This window comes from Leptopilina heterotoma, unplaced genomic scaffold (genome assembly GCF_015476425.1).
Source record: "Leptopilina heterotoma isolate Lh14 unplaced genomic scaffold, ASM1547642v1 Lhet_88, whole genome shotgun sequence".
Taxonomy (NCBI): Eukaryota; Metazoa; Arthropoda; class Insecta; order Hymenoptera; family Figitidae; genus Leptopilina; species Leptopilina heterotoma.
This window is the reverse complement of record NW_025111191.1, coordinates 3,179,712-3,204,016: the sequence shown is the minus strand read 5'-3', so window position 1 is coordinate 3,204,016 and position 24,305 is coordinate 3,179,712. Positions and strand designations below refer to the sequence as shown.

Genomic DNA, 24,305 nt, shown 5'->3' with positions numbered 1-24,305 from the left:
TTTTCAAATTAAGTTAGTAAAAATAGGGATTCGGTCTGACAATTGTGATTTTTACTTTTCTAATTATGGAAATCAGTAGTAGAAGTCGAGTTGGGTCGGACGCAATTTTTTCACATTAGTAAAAAAAATTACAGTCTGATAAAAAAGTGTTGTACGTTTTGAGTTTTGTACTTAGTTGTAAAAAAAGCAGTTTTAGTCAGACAATGATATAAATTCCTTTAATTACAAGAATTAGTAGTCGAAGTGCGTTTTAGTCAGACGAGACGTTTTGTATATTCTTCTTTTTAAATTAATCCAAATAACAATAAAAAATATGTTACTAAACGGAAATTGAATAAAGAACTCTAATTAATAATAGCAACGTTCTAAATTGAAAATTTTTCCATTTCCCCTCACAAAGATTTTTTTTTTTTTTGACGTACACACGTCAAAATATAAATATATTATAAGGTCAGATTTATATTCGCTTCGTTATGTACACGGAGAGAAATCTGTTAGGATTAATGCTCGAAACTTTTCATATACTTTTTCCATCGATTCTTTGATGCTAAAATCCTAATAGAGAGCCTATTTATTGCTCGAGTCCGCCTGAATATTAGGCGGAGTCGACTGATATTCAGGCGGACCTCTTCTACTTTTCGCTAGTAAGTGCTTATGCTATATTCATAACCTCTACTCTATGCATTATTTGCAACAGATTTCTCTCCGTGTAGAATTTTTTTTTTAATAAAACATCATGAAGACTGATGTAGAAAAGAATAAAGTTAAAATAAAAAAAAAATTGAAAGTATTTGCGTTACTCATGGTAAATAGATAGATGAAATACGTAGTGGAATGAGTGGAGTTTGAAATTCCAAAAAGGAATGGTAATGTTCTTGTAAAAGTGAAGTTTTTTTTTTTTTTTTGCTCAGAAGGAAAAGTAGTCGAAAGTATAGTGAACGCACAAAGATGCTTTTTCTCTTAGAGTAGAAATGTCGAAGGAATGTATTCTTATGGGAGGAAAAGAAGAAATGAATATTTGTCAGAGAAAAAGGGGCTAAGTTCATGGGATGGTGGAAGGGATGGGAAAAAGGAAACGTTTGTTACGAACATTCTATTACGAGGTATGACGGGACTTATGAAACAAGATCTATATACCATGAGAAAATGTTCGGTATTGAGTGAAGCTAAAAGCTTCACAAATGAGAAGGAACGTTAGGTGTTTCTTTCTTGTTTATAAATACAGTATAAGAAATTTTAATAGCGACAAACAATTCTATATTTATTTACCAAACGGAAATAAATAAATTTAGGAAATGTAAATTTAAATAAATTTTTAGAAACGTAAATAGATAAATTTACGAAACGTAAATAAATAAATTTACCAAACGAAAATAAATAAACTTACGAAAGGTAAATATATAAATTTTCGAAACGTAAATTTGCAAATATTTACCAAGCGATTAACTCACATCGTTGTAGTTTTGTAAATTTACTTTGATTTACATTAAAACGGCAGAAATGTTTAGTACTAGTGGAAAAATTCAAAAAACAAAATTAAATTATTTGGTTAAATAACAAAAAACATTTATTATTACTTACATTGTGTTTCCAAATGACTTTATAAGCCCAAGGGTTAGCATGAACCTTGCACTCAAAATAGACATCATCACCTTCTTCAATGTCATCTGGATTTAATTTCGAACCCAGTTCAAGATGTAAAATTGGAATAACTGAAATAAAAATATATTTACAAATTAGAACTCTTTTCTATATACATTCGTAAGATATGTAAAGATATGATATCTTTTCTATATAATTAGAAAAAATTTATTAATAACAAAAATAATTCAAAAGTGGAAAAAATATATTAATAATAAAAGTAATTTTACAGTAGAAGAATTTAATAATGATAACAATAATTCTAATATAGAAAAAATGTATTAATAATTTAATATACAAATTAATTCTAAAGTAGAAAAAAAATTTATTTAAAATAAAAATAATTCCAAAGGAGTAAAAAATTCGAATGTAACAAAATTAGTAACCTTAAATAATTAACTAGAGTTAAAATTAATTTTCAAGAACTGACCGAAATATTTTAAATATATTTTTTAATGATAAAAAAAAATTCTTGAATCATTAAATTATTTAATTAAATTCCAGACGTATTAAAAAATTGAAAAAAAAAAATTTTTTAGTCTATATTTAATAACGTTGAAATATTTTAATAATATTTTAAATAATTTCTGACAAAAAAAATTATATTATTTCTTCTAATATTATAGACAATGTTCATGAAACAAATATGTACTTTCTTCGTTATTTCATTTCATCTTACTCGTTATTTTTTTTTATTCCTTTTTTTAAATAAAATCTAAAAACTCCCAACAATATATAAAGTTGAAATCGAGCATTTTATATATAACTTTTTCTTTATAAAGTGTCAAACTTTTGTTGAACTATTTTCCGGACTATTTTCAATTTATCTGAAAGGAAATATTTAAATATTTCACATTCAATTTCCTAAAAATATTTTCTCGATATTTTTCTAGTTTCTTCTTTATATTTTTTAAATATTTATATAGAAATCCTATAAATGAAAATTCGATAATATATGGAAAATAAAAATTAGTAAAAAATGACTTTTCCCTGATTCCCTGTGAAATTTTTATTATTTAGGAAAATAATTTAATGTTTGCTTAGAATTTTATCAACATTTTTTTTTAAATAATGGAATTCTTTTGAAAATTTTTATTAAAATAGTAGAAATTGAAAATCCTTGAATTGAGGAAAATAATTGAAATTTTGCAAAGAATTAATATTAAAATTTTTGAAAATAATTGCATTTTGGAGAAGAATTTTATTACTTTTGAAAATAATTGAATTTCTGCAATCATTTGTAACTTCTACAAATTATTATTATTTTTTAAGTAGTAGAAGTAAATTGTTAGTCAGCCGCATTTTAAAAAATAATTATTATTCTTAGAATAATTCTTACTATTATTAGGTATTTTTTCAGTAGTAGAAGTAAATCATTAGTTAGACGTTTTTTTTTAATTATTATTCTAATTATTATTCTAATTATTATTAATATTGCATTTTCGTCTCAGTAGTAAATGTAAACTATTAGTCAGACGAATTTTATTTTTATTACCTTTATTATTATTACTCTTTCTTTTATTATTTTATTTTCGTCTCAGCAGTAGAAGTAAATTGTTAGTCAGACGTATTTTTTAAAATTATTATTATACTTGCAATTATTATTATTATTTTTATCATTTTCTCAGTAGTAAAAGTAAATTATTAGTCAGACGTTTTTTTAATTATTACTGTAATTATTAGTTTATTAAATTTTCGCCTCAGTAACAGAATTAAATTATTAGTCGGATGAATTTTATTATTATTACTTTTATTGTTTTATTTCCGTCTAAGTAGTAAAAGTAAATTATTGGTCAGACATTTTTTAAAATTATTATTATTCTTCCAATTATTATCTTTTCAGTAGTATAAGTAAATTATTAGTCAGACGTAGGTATTTATAAATTATTATTTATTTTTAATTATTATTTTCATGTAAAAATATTAAAAATGCGAGAAAAAATTAATAAAACACACTTTTTCAATTTCAATGTAAAGAAAATATTTCTTTTTACAAAGAAAAAAAGTAATTTAATTAATAAATAAAAAAAAGACAGAGAATTCTAATCTGTTTTGGCGCTTTAGATTGAAAGCATCAAAACACACGGAGTGTTTCAGAAGAGAGAGAGAGTGAAAAAAAAATTCCTCTCAAAACCTCTGAATATGTAGCCCTCGAAATTGGAGTGCGTGGCCGCTCATATATATAAATCGCGAAAGTCGGTTCGTGTTCTATTTTACTCCTCCCCCCCTCCCCTTCTCTACCTGCCATCCCCCCACCACTCTCTTTTTCCCGTTGACGTCTCGTTATTGCGATTACATTCGCGTTTGCGCTTGTATAATCTATATCAATGGTTTCATACCAAAAAAAAAAAAAAAAAAAAAAACCTAGAACCAGGCTATTAATCCGGTCAGTAGATATATTTCGAAGAGCGATTCATTTCACTCAGTCCTATCAATATCAATCAAAAAATAAAAAAAAAAAAAAATAGAAAAAAAAGAAAGAAAATAACATGGAGAGAAAAAATAGTTCAAAAACTCACAAAAAACGTTTAATTTCCAAGAGTCTTCCTCAGCTCCATTATGAACTTTTGAATTGGTTGCGCGACACGTGAGAACCTTGTCGTGGTCCAGTAAAGTTGGCTTGAAAGTTAATATTGAGGTGGTCAAGTTTCCATCGTCCGAAATCTGAAACAGAATGGAAAATGGAGATTTGATATTAATTTTCTTTTTCTATTTTTGACAAAATTATTTAAATTTTGGTATATTGGTTTTATTCTTTGGAGTATTTTGGTGATATTTTTCTTGGAATATTCTGATATTTTTTAACATTTTCTTGGATATTCCACCAATGTTCTTTGTAATATTTCACTAATTTTGAAATATTTCACCAATAGTTTTTTGGATTGTTCAAAAAAAGTTTTTTTGGAATATTTTTCTAATACTTTCTTGGAATATTTTACTAATATTTTTTTGGAAATAATACAACTATTCTGTGGAATGTTATACTATCACATTTTTAATATTCATTGGAATATTTTGATAGTATTTTTTCGAATAAATGCAAATATTCTTTGGAATATTTTTCTAAATACATTTTGGAATAATACTAAATATTGGAATTTGGAATAATACTAATATTAATAATAATTACTATTAATAATACTACTAATATTCTTTTGAATATATTGATAATATTTTCTGGAATATATTATTAAAATTTTTTACAATGAAAGTAATTATTTTTTAAAATTTGTTTTTCAATGTTATTTTGAAATACTTTACTCAAACTACTACTAATAATAATAATAATTCTTCAAATAATTGAATTTTTGCGAAGAATTTTAGCAAATTTTTAAGAATAATTGAATTCTTTTGAGAAATTTAATTGTAATTTTATTGAAAATACTTAAATTCTTTCGAAGAATTTTATTATTTACGAAAATAATTAAAATCTTGATAAGAATTTTAAAAAACTTTTTGAAAATAATTGGAATTTTCCGAGGAATTTATAATTAAAATAATATTGAAAATATTTAAATTCTCATAAAGAGCTTAATTAAAATTTTTCAAAACAATTTGAATTTTTGAGAAAAATTCTATCAAATTATTCAAAATAATTGAATTCTATTAAGAAATTTTATTGAAAATAATTGAATTGCTTCAAAGAATTTCATTATTTATATGAAAATAATTGAATTTTTACGATGAATTTTAGCAAATTTTTAAGAATAATTGAATGAATTTTACTATTTATAAAAATAATTGAAATGTTTCGAAGAATTTATTAAAATTTTAAGAAATAATTAAATTGTTATGAAGAATTTTATAGAAATATTTGATAATAATGAAATTTTTTTGAGAAATTCAATTAAAGTCGTTTCGAAAATAATTGAATTTCTTTAAAGGATTTTATTAAAATTAAGCATATTCAAAATAATTGAATTTCTTTAAAGAATTTTATTATTTTTTGAAAATAATTGAATTCTTTCAATTTTTTTGGCGAATATATTTAAAAATTGCATTGAAAGTATGTAATTTAATTTTTATATAGGATTTTTTAAAAAATATTTTTAGAATAATTAAATTATTTTTAGAGAATTTTAAATTCTTGTTGTAATTGAATTTTATGGAAATTTTTGAAAATAATTAAATTCTCTTATGTAATTTTATTTAAACTTGATTAAAAATAATTTAATTCCTGCAAAGAATTTTAGTATTTATAAAAATAGTTGAATTGTTTCGAAGAATTTCATAAAATTTTAGGAAATAATTGAAATTTTTCGGAAATATTTAAAAATATTTGAATTCATCCGAGGAATTCAATTAGAATTATTTTAATAATAATTGAATTCCTGCAAAGGATTTTACTATTTATAAAAATAATTGAATTATTGCGAAGAAATTTTACTATTTATAAAAATAATTGAATTTTTTCGAAGGATTTATTAAAATTTGAGAAAAAAAAATTGAATTTATTCGAAATGTGTTAAAATTTTTTTTAATAATTGAATTCTTCGGAGGAATTTAATTAAAATTGTTTTGAAAATCATTGATGTGTGAAATTTTATTAAAATTTTTGAAAATATGAACAGTAATAATTAATTTTGTACTTATTAGGTGAATATTATTTTTTGATATTTAATAGTAATAATTAGTTAATAGTTAATAGTATTGATTAGTGAATATTTAGTGGTAATATTTATAGTTGATATTTATCAGTAATAATTAGATTAAAGTAAATACTAAATATTATTGATTAGTGAATATTTAGTGGTATTAATTAGTCGATATTTAATAGTAATATTAAAAGGAACAATAATTAATTAAAAAAGCGTTTGTCGAGCGTAAATTGAGAGTGACTGCAGGTTCAGCGAGAATGTAGCCCCCTTGTGCCTGATGACATTGCCTTTAAGCCATTGGTCGAACATTTTGCACTTCGCGAACGCGCTCCAATTACTGTTTTCCGCTCCCAAGCTGACGATAAACGTCTCCAATCCAATGGGTGGTTGGGCTAGTCATTAAGACTCGGCACCCAGATTAGCGCCAATTTAAACTAAGCTATAATGCGCCAAGTTCCCTCGCTACACAGGACTCCTTATAGACTCAATTAGGTCCATGGGTATGAGTAAAATCATCGCTATGTACCTTTTTCCCTTATACCAAGAACAGTATAACTGCACATGAATATGGCTAATTAAATCGTTAAATTGAATTATAATAACTACCAAAAATAAATATGTCTTTAGAAATAGGATTAAAGCAAATTTTCTTTTCATAAAATAAACTAATCTTTTGCAATAGTAATTTTTTTTTCTTTTTTAGTTTTCTTCAGTTTATTTCTTTCTGTAATGAAGAGAAGAGGAAAAAAAACTCAAAGACTAATTTTTGTAATTTCCACTATTGAATAATGAACACGATAAAAGTTCAAAGTTTAATAATAGGTTTAATACTATAGTAACTTTTCAGTATTCTCGATCAAAAATTAGTATTGGATTTTTTTCTTTCTCTTTTTTTTTTTGAAAAAAGTAATAAAAAGAATATATTTCTTTGCGAATTGGAGAGACTTTGATGAAACTTTGTTCGGGCGTTTCTTACGTTAATATCCTAAAAGTTCCAATCAAAATTGGAAAAGTTTGAAGACCCTTTTATCTCTCATGATGGTGTTTATCACAGATAAAGAAAAAAAGAAAGAAAAGGAATCCTTGAATAGAGGGTACTTGATGTCGATGTTGATGGCTGAACTGGGATTTTTTTTCTACTTCTTCTTTCATTAATATTAGATTGAAATAAACGTAACTCGAATTATACAAGTTCATATCGGTATTTGCATCGTTGTCATTAGTGTTTCACTCAGACACGCCATACTGCAATTATATAGGATAAAAGTGATGGTTTCGTGATTACTTCATCACACTCAATCTCTATACACTTTCATTTCTCGTCAAATTTATATGATTTATTTTTCAATTCGTTTTCTTTCAATATTGTGTTTTTGATTTTGATTTTCATAATAATACTGTTATAATTATTGATAATAATGCCAATAATAATTATCAATAATAATGCTAATAATAATTTTTAAATGTAATTAACTATAATAATCTGATAATTCTGGCATTCATTCATTCTGTCAGCAGTTTGAAGTTAGTTTTTGTGTATGCTTTTTTTTTCTTTAAAAAATATTGTTTGACAAATCGAAAATATTGTTACTGTAACTTTTTCAAAATTATTTTCATCATTTTAGTTCAATTATTGTATTCTAGAATTTTTTTACTAAAATTCTTCTCTAAATCAATTATTTTTAATAATTTTTCGACAAAGTTCTATGAGAATTTTTAAATGCATTTGTTTACAATTAAATTTTACGAAATTTCGATTATTCAGAAATTCATCAATTAAATAATTTTGTTTACGCAATTTTTTTTGTAACAATATTTGAAAGCATTTATCAAATATAGGCTTTTTTCATCAAATTAGAGCTACTTTTTATTAAAGAAGAGCTTTTCCCGAAACACGGAGGTACTTAGAACTTTTTTATAATTTGCTTCTGATTCAGAAAAAATTTGTATCTTGAAAATCGACGATGGTCTTGACAATTTTTGGAAGCAATTATCAAATTTTTTTTTTTTTTTTATCAATTTAGAGCTTTTTTTTTATTAAAGAAGAGCTTTTTTCGAAACACAGAGGCACTCAGAAATTTTTTAGTTTTTATTACCGATTCAGAAAAAATTTGTGTCTTGAAAAACAACGCTGATTAAATAATAAAAAATTTCAATAATTTCAAAAAAAAAAATTCAATTAAACTTTTTCAAAAAAATTAATTCTACAGAATTGTCAGTTAAAAGTATAAAAAATTCATATTTTCAAAGATTTTAATTTGAAATCCTTTCAAAATTCAATTATTTTTAAAAATCCACGCTCTAATGCTTTTAGTATTCAATTGTAATCTAAAATTTTAACTGAAATTAATTTTTAAAAATAAATTCTTATTAGAAAAGTTAATGAGAATTTAATTATTCAAATACAAAAATAAACAATTTATTGAATAACTGAATGTTTTTTTTAAATTTAATTTTAAGAATTTTATCAACAAATTTTTAAATAATTGAATTCTTTGATCAAAATTTAATAAAATTTTTAAGAATAATAACATTTCTCAAGGAATTCGATTGAAATTGCATTAAAAATAATTAAAGTTCTGCTATGAGTTTTATAATTTATGAAAATAATTAAACTACTAAAAAAATGTAGGTATTATTTATGAAAATAATTGAATTTTTCATAAATTGTATTATTTATGAAAATTATTGAAATATTGCGAAGAAATTTATAAAAAAAAAAATTGGTAATTGAATTCCTGTGAAATTTTTATTATTTTTTAAAATAATTAAATGTTTGCGTAGAATTTCATAAAAATTTCTAAATAAATAAAAAATACTAAATAATGAATAATTGAATTCTTTAGGAAAATTTTATTAAAATAGTAGATATTGAAAATCATTGAACTGAGGAAAATTTTTAAAAATAATTTAAATTTTGACAAGAATTTTATTAAAATTTTTGAAAATAATTGAATTTTTTAGAAGAATTTTATTATTTATAAAGTTAATTAAAATTTTGACGAGAATTTAAAAAAATTTTTGAACATAATTGAATTTCTGCGTAGAATTTTATTACTTTTGAAAATAATTGAATGTCAATTATTTGACAAGTTTAGAACAAATTTAGGACAATTTTAGGTCACTTTTAAAACAACTTTAGAATAATTTTAGGTCAGTTTTAGAACAAGTTCAGAATAATTTTAGGTCAATTTTAGGTCACTTTTAAAACAACTTTAGAATAATTTTAGGTGAATTTTTGTGACAAGTTTCGACCAATTTTAGGTCAGTTTTAGAACAAGTTTAAAATAATTTTATGTCAATTTTAGGACAAGTTTAAAACAATTTTAAGCCAAACAATTTTGTCCTTCAAGGACAATTTTTGTTAAAAGATATAAATTATCCATAATAATCAAAACTATTAAATTTGTCTATTGTTTGACATTCATTGTTCAGTGGAAATGATCCTACAGTCTAATTTATAAATTGTTTTCATTCACAAGAAGGTGAATTTTCCGACTTTCTTGTATAGTGTTCCATTTTACTTGATTTCTCATTGTTTCTTCTTATTCGTTTCATTTCAAAGTTGATATAGCAATGTTAGTGTGTGAGTGTGTCTGTCTCTCTCTCTCTCTCTATGTGTGAGTGTGTAGTGGGAAAACTCATTGGTCTCGAGGCCCATCGATCGACCTCAAGAGGTCTCAGGTTCCTCCTCAAGAAGCTTCCTACATCCTGACGAACGACTTCCGCCCGGAAGCGGGAATTCCTTCACGGACTCCAGTAAATTCGCGCGCTCGGAACGCTGGAAATTAAAACTCACCCTTATACTGCCTCGAGTTAATTACTTCTTACTTTAAGAACTGCATTTTATTTTCCTTTCATTGACACGCTATTTGCGGACAAAAGAAGTTCGGAATACTCACGGGTTTCAACCGTTAATTGCTGTGCCATTGTTTACTTATGTATTTGCAAGGGTTCAAGAAAAAATGCAGTTAATATAACCGAGAGTAAATGGATTTATTTTTTGTCTCTCTCACTCTCTCTCTCTCTTATTCTTTTCTCTTTAAATCTCAAGATTTTATTTTTAAATTGTAAAATACAATTTTCTACTAGTCTTGAACAATTTGCGTTTTGTTTTATATGAAAAGTCATTTTCCACTTATAACAGGAGAAGTATTAGACGTCTCTGACAAAGAATTAAAATCAGTTGTAAATTGAATTTATGTAAACTTTAAAAGGAGATTGATTTTGATTTTCAAACTGGCGCTTTGGAAAGTTTCTCTTCCCCCCTCTCTCTCTCTCTCTCTCTCTCTCTCTCTTATTCTCTTACTCTCTTGCTCAAGAAATATTTTAATGAGATTTTACTTTGTGATGTTGAAAATGTATTTCTTGTTTTGAAATAATTCATTGCTAAAGGCAGAGATTGTGGACAATATAATACGGAATTAATGGAAACAATATCATTAAAACTTTTTAATTTTTAGAAAACAGTTGCATTATATTGAAATTGTTTCTTATGTTCATCATTAAAATAATAGAAAATTCCACCTTTCAAAAAAAAACAAAAAAAAAATACTGACAATACTCTCTAAACTTGGATTAGTAAAAATGTTTACTAATTTGAATTAGTAAATGATTTTTTGCTTTTGAATTAGTAAATTTTACTAATAAATACTAAGTTTTGCTAATTTTTTAGTCAAATTTACTAATTCAAAAGCAAAAAAAGTTAGTCACTAATTCTAATTAGTAAACATTTTTATTTTTTACTAATTGAAATTTGGAGAATACGGCATATTTTTTTGTGAATTGTTTATTCATTACTGTTGTATACTTAAGGAATATTTTTATATTCCGGTATGGAATATTCCAATAACTTTTCGGAATATCCAAAAATCCCTAAGAAATATTCGATTTCTCTGTCAAATTATTCAAATATTCAAAAGTAGTATTTTAATATTCTTAAGAAATTTTCTACTATCCTTAAGAAGTATTTTAATATTCCTAAGGAATATTCTACTATCCTCAAGGAGAATTTTAATATTCTTTACACTATCTGACTATCATACTATTCTTGTTTATTAATTTCAAAAAATAAATTATTTTTATAAATAGTAAAATTTTTTGCAAAAATTCAATTATTTTTTTAAATAGTAAAATTTTTTACAAAAATTCAATTAATTTTAAACAAAATTTTAATAGAATTTCACAAACAAATACAATTATTTTCTGAAACTTTAATAAATCCTTCGAAACAATTCAATTATTTTTTTAAATAGTTAAATCTTTACAAAAATTCAATTAATTTTAATAAATTTACTAAAATTTTCAATTTTACGATTTTTCTCTTAATTCGTTCTAAAATTTTTCAAAAGAATTCAAATATTTTCTAAAATAACTTTTTCGAAACAATTAAATTATTTTTAAATACAATTTTAATAAAATTTCAGGAACAAATTCAATTTTAAAAACATTTTTAATAATATTTTTCGAAAAAATTCAATTATTTTCTAAAATTTTGTAATAAATCCTTCGAAACAATTCAATTATTTTTTTTAATAGTAAAATCTTTACAAAAATTCAATTATTTTCAAAAAAAAAATTCATGAAAGAATTTAATATTTAAAAAAAAAATTTTAATAATAGGTATTTTTCTTTTAAAATTAATTCTTTTCTAAAATTTTATTAAATCCTTTGAAACAATTCAATTATATTTATAAATTGAAAAATTCTTTTCAAAAATTGAATTATTTTCGAAAAAATTCCACGAAAGAATTGAATTATTTACTAGAATTTCATAATAAATGCTTCGAAACAATTCAATTATTTTTTTAAATACTGAAATATTTGCAAAAATTCAATTATTTTCAAAAAAAAATTTTATGAAAGAATTTAATTTAAAAAAAAATTTTAATAATATTTTTCATTTAAAATTAATTATTTTCTTAAATTTTATTAAATCCTTTGAAACAATTCAATTATAATTATAAAATGAAAAATTCTTTGCAAAAATTGAATTATTTTCAAAAAAATTCCACGAAAGAATTGAATTATTTTCTAGAATTTTATAATAAATGCTTCGAAACAATTCAATTATTTTATTAAATAGGTACTGAAATATTTGCAAAAATTCAATTATTTTCAAAAAAAAAATTCATGAAAGAAGTCAATCATTTTCAAAAAAATACCACGAAAGAATTCAATTATTTTCTAAAATTTTATAATGAATCCTTCAAAACAATTAAATTACTTTTTTAAATAGTAAAATCTTTGCAAAAATTTAATTATTTTAAAAATAAAAATTCATGAAAGAATTCAATTTTAAAAATAATTTTTAATAATATTTAAAAAAAAATTTTTAAATAGTAAAATTCTTTGAAAAAATTCAATTATATTTATAAATAGTAAAATTCGCTGTAAAAATCCAATTATTTTCAATCTAATTTTAATAAAATTTTATGAAAGAATTCAATTTTTGTCTAACTTTCAATAACATTTTTCGAAAAATTCAATTATTTTCTACAATTTTAATAATTCTTTCGAAACAATTCAATTATTGTGATAAATAGTAAAATTCTTTGCAAGAATTCAATTATTAAAAATTGAAAACTTGAAAGAAATTGTTCACAACATTCAATTATTTTTCTAAATAATACAATTCTTCGAAGAAATTTTATTATTATCGAATTATTCGATAAAATTCTTTGCAACAATTCGATGATTTTCAATACAATAATTTTGAAATCGAAAATATTTAAAAAGAAAAATTATTGAAAAAGTAACGTGAAACAAAAAAGAAAACAACTAACTTTAAATTGCGAACAGATTACCAGAATACGATTATTATTATACATTTTACTTGGTAAACATTTATTTAACTAATTGTTTGGACAATTACAAAAACTTTTATTTTGCTGAACTTTTTGCATCAAAAATATTTTTGTTAGGATATTTTAATACCCCTAAGAAATATTCCAATATACATTCCCTAAAAAAAATAAATTTTTTTCCTCACAATATCCCAGCATAATATTTTTTTTCTCTCCAATTAGAATGATATCGATATCTTTCTAATTAGAGAGAGAGAGAGAGAGAGAGAGAGAGAGAAAATGTTACGTCCTTTTTGCTTTTTCAATCATTATACACATATAATCGAGGGCACACACGGCATTAGTTTGAAAATCAACTCAGGTCCTGTACGAGCAACAAAATAATGTCATTCAACCGTCATCCTTTCGATAACGTATTACTATACGTCCAGGCAAAATCCATGAGGCATTTATCCCGCAGTGAAACGCTTTAAAATTATCGGTGACGTGAGTTACGTTGGTGAAGGGGGTCCACAAGAGAAATTGATCATCGACAGGCACGTGTCATCTATATATACACACGCGCAACATCAAGCTCGCTATTTTAGTCCGGAATTTGAGGATCGCTAATAATTATCCGGTTTCGAGAGAATTTAACGTTTGATGTGTATATCTGTGAGTGTATACATATATATATATGTATCGTTTTGAGTGTAGAGAAATTCGCAAACGAATGGCTAAATATGGTTGGTGAATATAAGTATGTATGGTGAATGACCATAAAATGAAACAGATTCATGATATTTAGTATACATAAGCAAAATTTATTTGTTTCTATGTATATAAATTTATATGCAAAACTAATAGTATTCCAAATAGTATTATATTGTGTGGTGATAATATGGATAACGAGGAATATTAAAATATTCCTTAAGGATATTTAAAGAATATTTCTTGAGGATAGAATATTCCTTGGGAATTTTGGAATTTTAAGTCACAATTTTAAGGGAATATTCCTTACTTCTATTAAAATATTCCTCAAGGATGGTATAATATTCAATAGAGGTATTCAAATATTTCTTAAGGACATTCAAATATTCCTTAAGAATATTTGAATAATTAGTAATATTTGAGTAATTGTTATATAGTAAGAAAATTCCATTGGAATATTACTTTTTAAGTTTTCAGTTAATAAAATTATGTAATAGAATTTATTATTTGTTTTCATTATTTATTTTTTTGATTATATTTCTAATATAAATTATTTTCTTTTCTTTTGTTTCAGGTGAGTTAAACAACATAATTATTTTTCCTGTCGAATTCATTTCGTAAGTAAATAGATATTCAAGAAATGTATAAATTCTTATATTTATAAGTAAAATATAATTATATCAAAGGAATAATTTTAAAATTCTGATTCGTTTATTCATAGTAAAATATCAGCTCTGCAATATTTCCGCATGGAATTGATAATTAATTAAATTGAAAGAAAATATCGAAAATATTTGTTAAATATTTATAAGCGATATAAACTAATTTATACTGTCATTAATTTTTTTTTTCGTAATTACCCCGATAGCACGGAATATTCCTTTCACATTTTAAAAATTCAATTCCCTTTTTTTAAAAATTAAATTCCTGTTTTTGAAAATTAAATTACTCTTCTCGAAAATTAAATTCCCGCTTTTGAAAATTAAATTCTCTTTTATTAAAAATTAAAATTCCCTTTTTAAAAATTAAATTTCCCTGTTTAAGAATTAAATTCCCTTCTTAAAAATTAATATCCTTGCTCTAACTGAATCCCCTTTTTGAAAGTTAAAATCACCTTATTAAAAATTAAATTCCCGCTTTTGAAAATTAAATTCTCCTTTTTAAGAATTAAATGTCCTTTGTCAAAAAATTAATATCCCTTTTTTAAAAATTAAAATCACCCTTTTAAAAATTAAATTCTCCATTTTCAGCTAAAATTACGACAAAAAAAAACCTCTTCGCTTCCTGATATAATGATATATAGATTATATTTAAAAAAAATATTTGATAAATTTCTGTACTTTATAAACATGCATAAATGTATGTATGTAGTACATATTCGAGGCAGTGCGAGCGATCGCCACAAATAACAATCCCATTGGCGATGGCGTGCAAGGATCGTTTTGACATGAAACCGGACGATATCTGGTTGTACGTCATAATATCCGTGGCCACGAATATGAAGTTGGAACACGAAATTCTGTGAAATCGGATGAAACCGATGGACGACATAGAGAAGAGTGACTGGGAAATGACTATACTCCTCTAACTCAACTCTCACTCCTCCTCCCTCGCCCCTTGTCCCACTATCCTGTTACCCCTCTTCAATTTTGTCCCCGAACCAAAATTTATAGCACCGAATTCAAACCAATTTTCCCATTTGAATCCAAATTTCAATTTCTGACACAAACTTGTCTCGTTAATATATATATATATATTTATACACACGTATACATAGATCGAAAGTTCAGATGTTGATTTTATCTATGAATTCAGTTCCGAACAATTTGTTTCGTTTAGGAATTTACATTCATTTCCTGATAATATGGATATATATATATATATATATATATATATATATATATATATATATATATATATAAATATTGTGAAGAAATTTTTTCGATATTTTGAATTTGATAGGGGGAATAATTTCACAGATGTAGTGACAAATTTTTATCTGGAAAAAATATTTTTATGTGAATTACTTTTTAAATGTGTAGGGAAGTGTTTAAAAAAAAAATAATATTGGAATATTTTGGAATTTTCTACTACAGGGTTGCGACAAAAAATTAATTTTGTTTTTCCCTGCCTTTCCCCTGATTTCCAAACTTTTACCTGACTGATTTTGTCTTTTTCCCTGACCCTAAAGAATATTCTGATTCACTCTAAAAATTATTAGACACTCAAAAGAAAACATTCTATTACATTTACTTACGAATTTCTTAAATTGTAAAATTATTCGCAAACATCAATAACTAATTAATTATTTAATTAATTATTTTTCCATAGGAATTAAAATTCTTCAAAACATTCAAATTCAAACATTTTTAAAATTCAACAATTTTTAAGAATATTATTATAAAACATGAAGATATCAATTACAACGAGTCTTCGACTCGGAGTAATTGATATCTTCATGTTTTATAAAAATTTAAATATCTATAAAATTTTTAAAGAGAAAATTCAATTATTTACGAAAATTATAATAAAATTAGTTGCAAGAATTTAATTATTTTCATAAATAATAAAATTCTTCACATGGTTTCAATTATTTTTAATACAATTTTATATAAATTTCTCGAAAAATGAAATTATATTCAAAAATTTTTTGTAAGAATTAAATTACATTTCACAAATAATGAAATTCTTCGATGAAATTAAAAAATTTTCAATATTTACTATTTTAATAAAAGTTCTCAAAAGAAATTAATTATTTAAATAAAATATTAAAAAAATTCGTTGCAGAAATTCAATTATTTTTACAAGTAATAAAATTTTTCACATGAATTCAATTTTTTTAAAAAAAATTGATAAAATTCGTTGTAAGAATTCCATTATTTTCATATATTATAAAATTTTTCTGAGAATTTCAATTATTTATAATACAATTTAAAGAAAATTCCTAGAAAAATAAAATTATTTTCTTTAATTTTTTGCAAGAATTTAATTACATTTCACGAATATAATGAAATTCTTCGTTGAAATTCAAATATTTTCAAAATGTACTATTTTAATAAAAGATCTCAAAAGAATTCAATTATTTTAAAAAAATGTAATAAAATTCGTTGCAGGAATTCAATTATTTTCATAAATAATAAGATTCTTTACATTATTTCAATTGTTTAAAAAAAATTTGAAAAAATTCATTGCAAGAATTCAATTACTTTCATAAATTAATAAAATTCTTCACAAGATTTCAATTATTTTTAATACAATTTTAAGTAAATTCTTCGAAAATGTAATTATTTTCAAAAATTTTATTAAAATTCTTCGAAAGAATTCAATTATAAATTATTTTTAAAAATTCATGTTATAATGCTTTTAATTTAATATTCAATTATTATCTAAAATTTTAACTGATATTTATTTTTAAATCAATTTTTATTGGGAAATTCTACGAGAATTTAATTATTTATATAGAAAAATAAATAATTTATTGAATAAATGAATGTTTCTCGAAATTGAATTATCATAAAGAATTTTATCAACAATATTGAATTTTTTCGAGGAATTTTATTAAAATTTTCAAAAATAATTAAATTTTTCGAGAAATTCAATTAAAATTGTATTAAAAATAATTGAAATTTTATGATGAGTTTTATTATTCATGAAAATAATTTAATTTTTGTTTCCTTTTTAAAAATTAAATTCCTTTTTTAAAAATTAAAATCCCTTTTCTAACTAAATCCCCTCTTTAAAAATTAAATTCCCCTTTTTAAGAATTAAATTTACCTTTTTTAAAAATTAAAATTTCCTTTCTAAAAATTAAATTTCTATTTTTGAAAATTAAATTACTCCTTTTGAAAATTAAATTCCCCTTTTTAAGAATTAAATTCTTAATTTCCTTTTTTAAAAATTAAAATTCTTTTTTTAAAAATTAAATTCCTGTTTTTAAAAATAATTTATTGAATAAATGAATGTTTCTCGAAATTAAATTATTTTAAAGAATTTTATCAACAAAATTGAATTTTTTTGAGGAATTCAATTAAAATTGTATTTAAAATAATTGAAATTCTATGATGAGTATTATTATTTATGAAAATAATTTAAGGTTTGCTTAGAATTTTATCAACATTTTTTCTTTAAATAATTGAATTCTTTTAAAAAATTTTATTAAAATAGTAGATATTGAAAATCATTGAATTGAGGAAAATTTTTTGAAAATAATTGAAATTTTGCAAAGAATTTTATTAAAATTTTTGAAAATCATTGAAATTCGGAGGAGAATTTTATTATTTTTAAAGATAATTGAATTGGAATTTTGAAGAAGTTACAAATGATTAATTAATTAATTACAAATGATTAATTCAATTATTTTCAACAGTAATAAAATTTTCGACAGAAGAATATTCTTAAGGAATATCCTACTACTGGAATATTCTACTGCTTAAGGAATATTTTGTTAAAACTCTCTCAGAATATTCTAATATTCATAAGAAATATTATAATATCCTTAAGAAACATTCTACCATCCTTGAAGAATATTCTAATAGATGTAATATTCCATTAATATTGTGACTTACGACTGTAATATCTTCAAGGAATATTTTATTATTCTTGAGGTATATTCCAATTTACGTAAGGAATATTCTGTTTATATTCTGGCGGATATTTTAATATCCTTATGGAATATCTTACTGTCCTTGAGGAATATTTCAATCTTTGTAAGGAATATTCCATTAATATTCTGGTAGATATTCTACTGTCTGAAAAGAATTATCTATCTGAAAGAATATTTTAATACTCGTAAGGAATATTTTAATATCACTAAGGAATACTTTAATATTTTGAAGGAATATTTTAATATCCCTAAGGAATATTCTATATGTAGAATATTCCTAATGATATTTAAAAATTCTTTAAAGATATTTAGTAAAATATTTTACTATTGCTTAGGAAAATTTTAGTATCAGTAAGAGTATTTTAATGGAATATTTTAAAGGAGAGAATATTTTAATATTAGTAAAAAATATTACTGCACAATAAAACAAAGGGATATTACTTAAATATTTCTATAGTAGAAATTATAAATATAATATTTATTTATGTATTTATTTTCTTTTTTCAAACATACGAGCAAAGCCTTAAATATTGAGTAAATATTCCAAAGATCGAAAGTCGGAATATTCCAGAAAGAACAATTTTACACATTAATGAAATTAGTTTTCAAAAAGTATGTTTTCAAATAAAAATAGTAATTACTTGAATAGAGATGTAATGTATGTGGAAAACAGAAAAAAAGGCAAAGGTGAATAATTAAGGTTAATTTTAATTTTCAAATTAATTAGAATGAGTATTGGCCTCTTTCTTTTTTTTTGTAAATTCATTACTTAATGGGAATTCAATTTACTAAAGGCACTCACTCTTCTTTTATACTTGAATCCTGACCTCACCACAGTTTTCTTTTCTCGTCGTCGTTCTTTTTTCCCTTGTCTCCTACTTTTAATCTTACTACTCGTTTCTTTTCACTTTTGTAAGCGTTATTTTTTTAACACTTTTTTATTTTCTCTCCCTCTTTCATTCTCTCTCTCTCTCTCCCTCTCTTAATACAGAAAAAGAGAGTGAAATATAAAAAAAAAAGCTCTTCTCTTACCTTTTCCGTGTAATTCTCGAGACTTTTGCCATCCAAGAACCAGGTGAGTTTTGCCGCAGGTCTTGAACCAACAGTCATACAGGTGATATCGTATTTCCGGTCAGCGCTAAGAGGTGCGTGTTCACTGCTGAGAATTGTCACGGTCAGTGGTCGTACTAAAAGAACAGAAGGAGATGGGAAAATTTAGTAAATAAATAAAGAAACATTAATGATTACGAGTTGTTGAACTTTTTATTTTTTAAGTACCTCAGGCGTGTAACTACCCTTTAAGATAAGCTCTCTCTCTCTCACTCGCTTCTTTTTTTTTGTTTTTTTTGTTTTTGTTTTTGTTTTCTTTTATATCGTTAAGTACTCTCGCGGCATGGACGTAAGAATTCAATGGAAGACAGGAAACAAATTATGTTTTCTCTCTCTCTCTCTCTCTCTCTCTTTCTCTTTAAAGTTTCTTTTGAAAACTTTTCACTTTAATGCTGATTATAAAGGATTGTAATTTCTTCTCGAGTTATTAAATTATTTTTCCGTAACTGGCGTCAGTTATACAAGTATACCAACGTGACAGGGCAAATTAAACAAAGTGTCGTGAAAATTGTCGACGTTATTTCTTGTTCTAATCACGTGTTCGTGGGTATTTTTCTATTTCTTATCCCTTGGTTATTTGGTACAAAATTCGAATAGTAGTAAATATTCCGAATTCGAAATATTCCTTTAGTGAAATATTCAATTATGGGAAAATTGGAATTTTTCCTTGAAAAAGTGTTCAAATATTCCAAAGATCGGAATAACGCAATTTTCATAATTTTCATAATCATTTCTATTTCTTAATTACAATTGTTTTAATAAAATTCCAAGTTTTTTTTTAAATAAAGGAAAATAAATGTTTATAAATTCTATTTGTCAATTATAAATTTTAATTGAAAATGAAATTGAAACTTTTTGAATTTTTGAAAAAGTTGTCTAAGAATTATAAATCTATTTTTTTACAATTTAATATTTCAATTTTACAAAAATTTCGATTATTAGAAAATTCTGCAATTAAATATACATAGAAAATAAAAACTTGAAATAATTTAAAAATAAAATCAGTTAAAATTTTTCCAAAAAAAATTAATTCTACAGAATTATCAGTATGAAAAATTCAAATTTTCGCAAAGATTTTAATTTGAAATATTTTTAAAATTCAATTATTTCTAAAAATTCACGCTATAATGCTTTTAATATTCAATTATAATATAAAATTTTAACTGAAATTCATTTTTATATCAATTTTTATTAAAAACTTCAATGAGCATTCAATTATTTAAATACAAAAATAAATAATTCATCGAATAATTGAATGTTTCTTAAAATTTAATTCTCATAAGGAATTTTGTAAATAAATTTTTAAATAATTTAATTCTTTTAAGAGTTTTTTAATAAAATTCTAAAGAATAGTTATTTTATTACTTTTGAAAATAATTGAATTTCTGCAATCATTTGTAACTTCTACAAATTATTATTATTTTTTAAGTAGTAGAAGTAAATTGTTAGTCAGCCGCATTTTTAAAAATAATTATTATTCTTACAATAATTCTTACTATTATTAGGTATTTTTTCAGTAGTAGAAGTAAATCATTAGTCAGACGTTTTTTTTAATTATTATTCTAATTATTATTCTAATTATTATTAGTATTGCATTTTCGTCTCAGTAGTAAATGTAAACTATTAGTCAGACGAATTTTATTTTTATTATCTTTATTATTATTACTCTTACTTTTATTATTTTATTTTCGTCTCAGCAGTAGAAGTAAATTGTTAGTCAGACATATTTTTTAAAATTATTATTATACTTGCAATTATTATTATTATTTTTATCATTTTCTCAGTAGTAAAAGTAAATTATTAGTCAAACGTTTTTTTAATTATTACTGTAATTATTAGTTTATTATATTTTCGCCTCAGTAACAGAATTAAATTATTAGTCGGATGAATTTTATTATTATTACTTTTATTGTTTTATTTCCGTCTAAGTAGTAAAAGTAAATTATTGGTCAGACATTTTTAAAAATTATTATCCTTATTATTCTTGTTATTATTATTAATATTATCATCTTCTCAGTAGTACAAATAAATTGTTATTCACCCGAGTCGAAATTTAGACCCTACTTAGCCTCTGAAAATGTAGGGCTTATTCAGGTTTAGCAGTCGTAAAGTAGGGTCTGATTTCAATACAATTTTTAAAAACTAGACCCTCCTTTGACTCCCAAAGTAGGCTGAAATTTGCCAATCTTCCATTTGGAGAAGCAAAGGAGGGTCTACTTCTAAGAAACCTATACCGTACTTTTAAACCTCGTAGACCCTACTTTCATACTCCTAGACCCTACAATTAGAAAAAGAAAAATTTGAAGATTTGCTCAGATTCAAATGAAGCACTTGGGATGAGTAAAAGTGGAATTTTATGTGTTTTATAGCGTCTATATACACGAAGTGTATATAGACGCTATAAAACACATCAGTATTTATGAATTTGGAGTACTTTTTGCATTTGCAGTGTTTCAAGTAATGCATTAAAAAATAATTTAAAATTTTCTTTTAGAATGTAGGGTCTAGGAGTATGAAAGTAGGGTCTACGAGGTTTAAAAGTACGGTATAGGTTTCTTAGAAGTAGACCCTCCTTTGCTGCTCCAAATGGAAGATTGGCAAATTTCCGCCTATTTTGGGAGTCAAAGTAGGGTCTAATCGTATTAGAATTAGACCCTACTTTACTACTCCTAACACTCAATAGACCCTGAAAATTCAGGGTGAAAGTAGGGCTTAAATTTCGACTCGGGCAGAAACATTTTTAAAAATTATTATTATTCCAATTATTATCTTTTCAGTAGTATAAGTAAATGATTAATCAGACGTATTTATAAATTATTATTTATTTTTAATTATTATTTTGATATAAAAATATTAAAAATGCGAGAAAAAAATTAATAAAACACACTTTTGAAAATAATTCAATTTCTGCAATTATTTTTAATTTCTCCAAAATTCAATTTTTTTAGTGTTTTTATCTAAAATTCATTTTCAAATCAATTTTTATTAGAAAATTCTACGAGAATTTAATTATTTAAATTCAAAAATAAATAATTTATTAAATAATTGAATTCTTTGTACTAAGTGTAATAGAATTTTTAAGAATAATCGAATTCTTTTAAAAAAATTCAATTAAAATTATACTGAAAATAATGAAAATACTGTAGTGAGTTTTTATATTTACGAAAATAATTGAATTTCTAAGAATAATTTTATTATTTATGAAAATAATTGAATTCCTGCGAAATTTTTATTATTTTTTGAAAATAATTAAATGTTTTTGTAGAATTTTATTAAAATTTTGTATAAATAATTGAATTCTTTTGGAAAATTTTATAAAATTGGTTTATGTTGAAAATAATTGAATTTAGGAACATTTTTGAAAATAATTGAATTTGAGAGAAGAATTTTATTTTTATAAAGATAATTAGATAAATAATTTATTAAATAATTAAATTCTTTTGAGAAGTTCAATTAAAATTGTACTATGATAATAATTGAAATCTTGTAATGAGTCTTATTATTTACGAAAATAATTGAATATTTAAGAATAATTTTATTATTTGTGAAAATAATTGAATTATTATGAAGAATGAATTCTAAATTATTTTTATTTTATATTTAATTCAAAATTGTAATGACAAATAGGGTAACTGCACCAATTGCCGAGGGTGCTCCAATTGTCGAGGATAATAATTTTCTTTTTTAGATAAATAGTATAATATATAATATTTAAGAACAAAAAAAATTTCTAAATAATCTTTGTATTTTCAACTGTATATTTATATATACAAATATCGTAGCGATTCTACTAAAATAATTATTTAATTAATATTATAATTCACTGCTGTGAAATTTACACGAATCTCCATTTTCTTAATACTTCAGGTTGATTAAAACAGATTTTTAGAAATGCAAATTAAACGTATTTATAATGACTTTTTGTGTACAAAATTATTATTATAATTTTGTACACGAACTAAATTAATTTTGTATGCATGTTTTTTTGTTAAAAAAAAATATTTAATATTTTTTAAAAGCAAATCATCGGTATTTGGTTCCTTTTTTTTGACAGATCCATTTTTCGAGGTAATGACTCGAAAATTGGTGTAGTCACTTTTTTCGCTGATGCACCATTTATCGATGGTTAAGTGTTTATTTACTAAACGTCAAACATAAATGCCAAACATTTATAGGTACAGAGAAAAAGAAAAAAAATGCTCCAAAAATTTACAACCAACAGAAAATAATCAACCAAAAAAACGAGGAAGACCGAAAAAAAATTAATAAAAGAATGCATTATTTAAAACTAAAAAATTTTGTACTATAGTTTAATTATAATTAACCATTATATTTACAGTTCGTAGGTAATAAAAGTTTATTTTATTCGTTTACAAATTTAATGTGACTTAAATTAATTTATTTTTTCAATTAATGTCTGATTAACAAAATTGATTAAATTTAATTAACTTATATTTATAAAAGTTTAAAAAACAGTTAAATAATTTTCTGTCCTGTATCATCTACTATAAAAATGTTTTATATCGATATTATAAATTATTCAATTATAGTTAAATAAATATATTTGTTTTCTGGTAATGTTCTATAATATTTTTATCGAAAAAATAAATATCTACTCGATTTTCTAATATCTGTACAGGTTAATTGTTAGGTTATATTGGGTTATATGTTTAAAAATGTCATACCCTCGACAATTGGAACAGACCCTCGAGAAATTAGCACAAGACCATCGAAAAATGGTGCTTTTGCTCGATTGACTTTTAAATATATTTTTTGCTTAACAATTTAGTTTATATTAAAACAATAAATATGAATATTAAACATTATTAGATCCTTCGTCCAAATATACAAAAATCA

At 23.0% G+C, this 24,305-nt stretch overlaps 1 protein-coding gene across 4 annotated transcripts in view; it reads right to left on the bottom strand.

Annotated features, from left to right (window-relative positions):
* Positions 1-24,305, bottom strand: part of LOC122511627 (nephrin) — a 411,680-nt gene that overhangs the window by 28,129 nt on the left and 359,246 nt on the right. For all 4 annotated transcript variants that reach the window (XM_043627001.1, XM_043626999.1, XM_043627000.1 and 1 more), the window contains 3 exons: positions 19,371-19,525; positions 4,161-4,305; positions 1,582-1,712 (listed from right to left, as the gene is read on the bottom strand). In XM_043627001.1, coding sequence (XP_043482936.1) covers positions 1,582-1,712; positions 4,161-4,305; positions 19,371-19,525 — 431 coding nt within the window. The remainder of the gene's footprint in view (positions 1-1,581; positions 1,713-4,160; positions 4,306-19,370; positions 19,526-24,305) is intronic.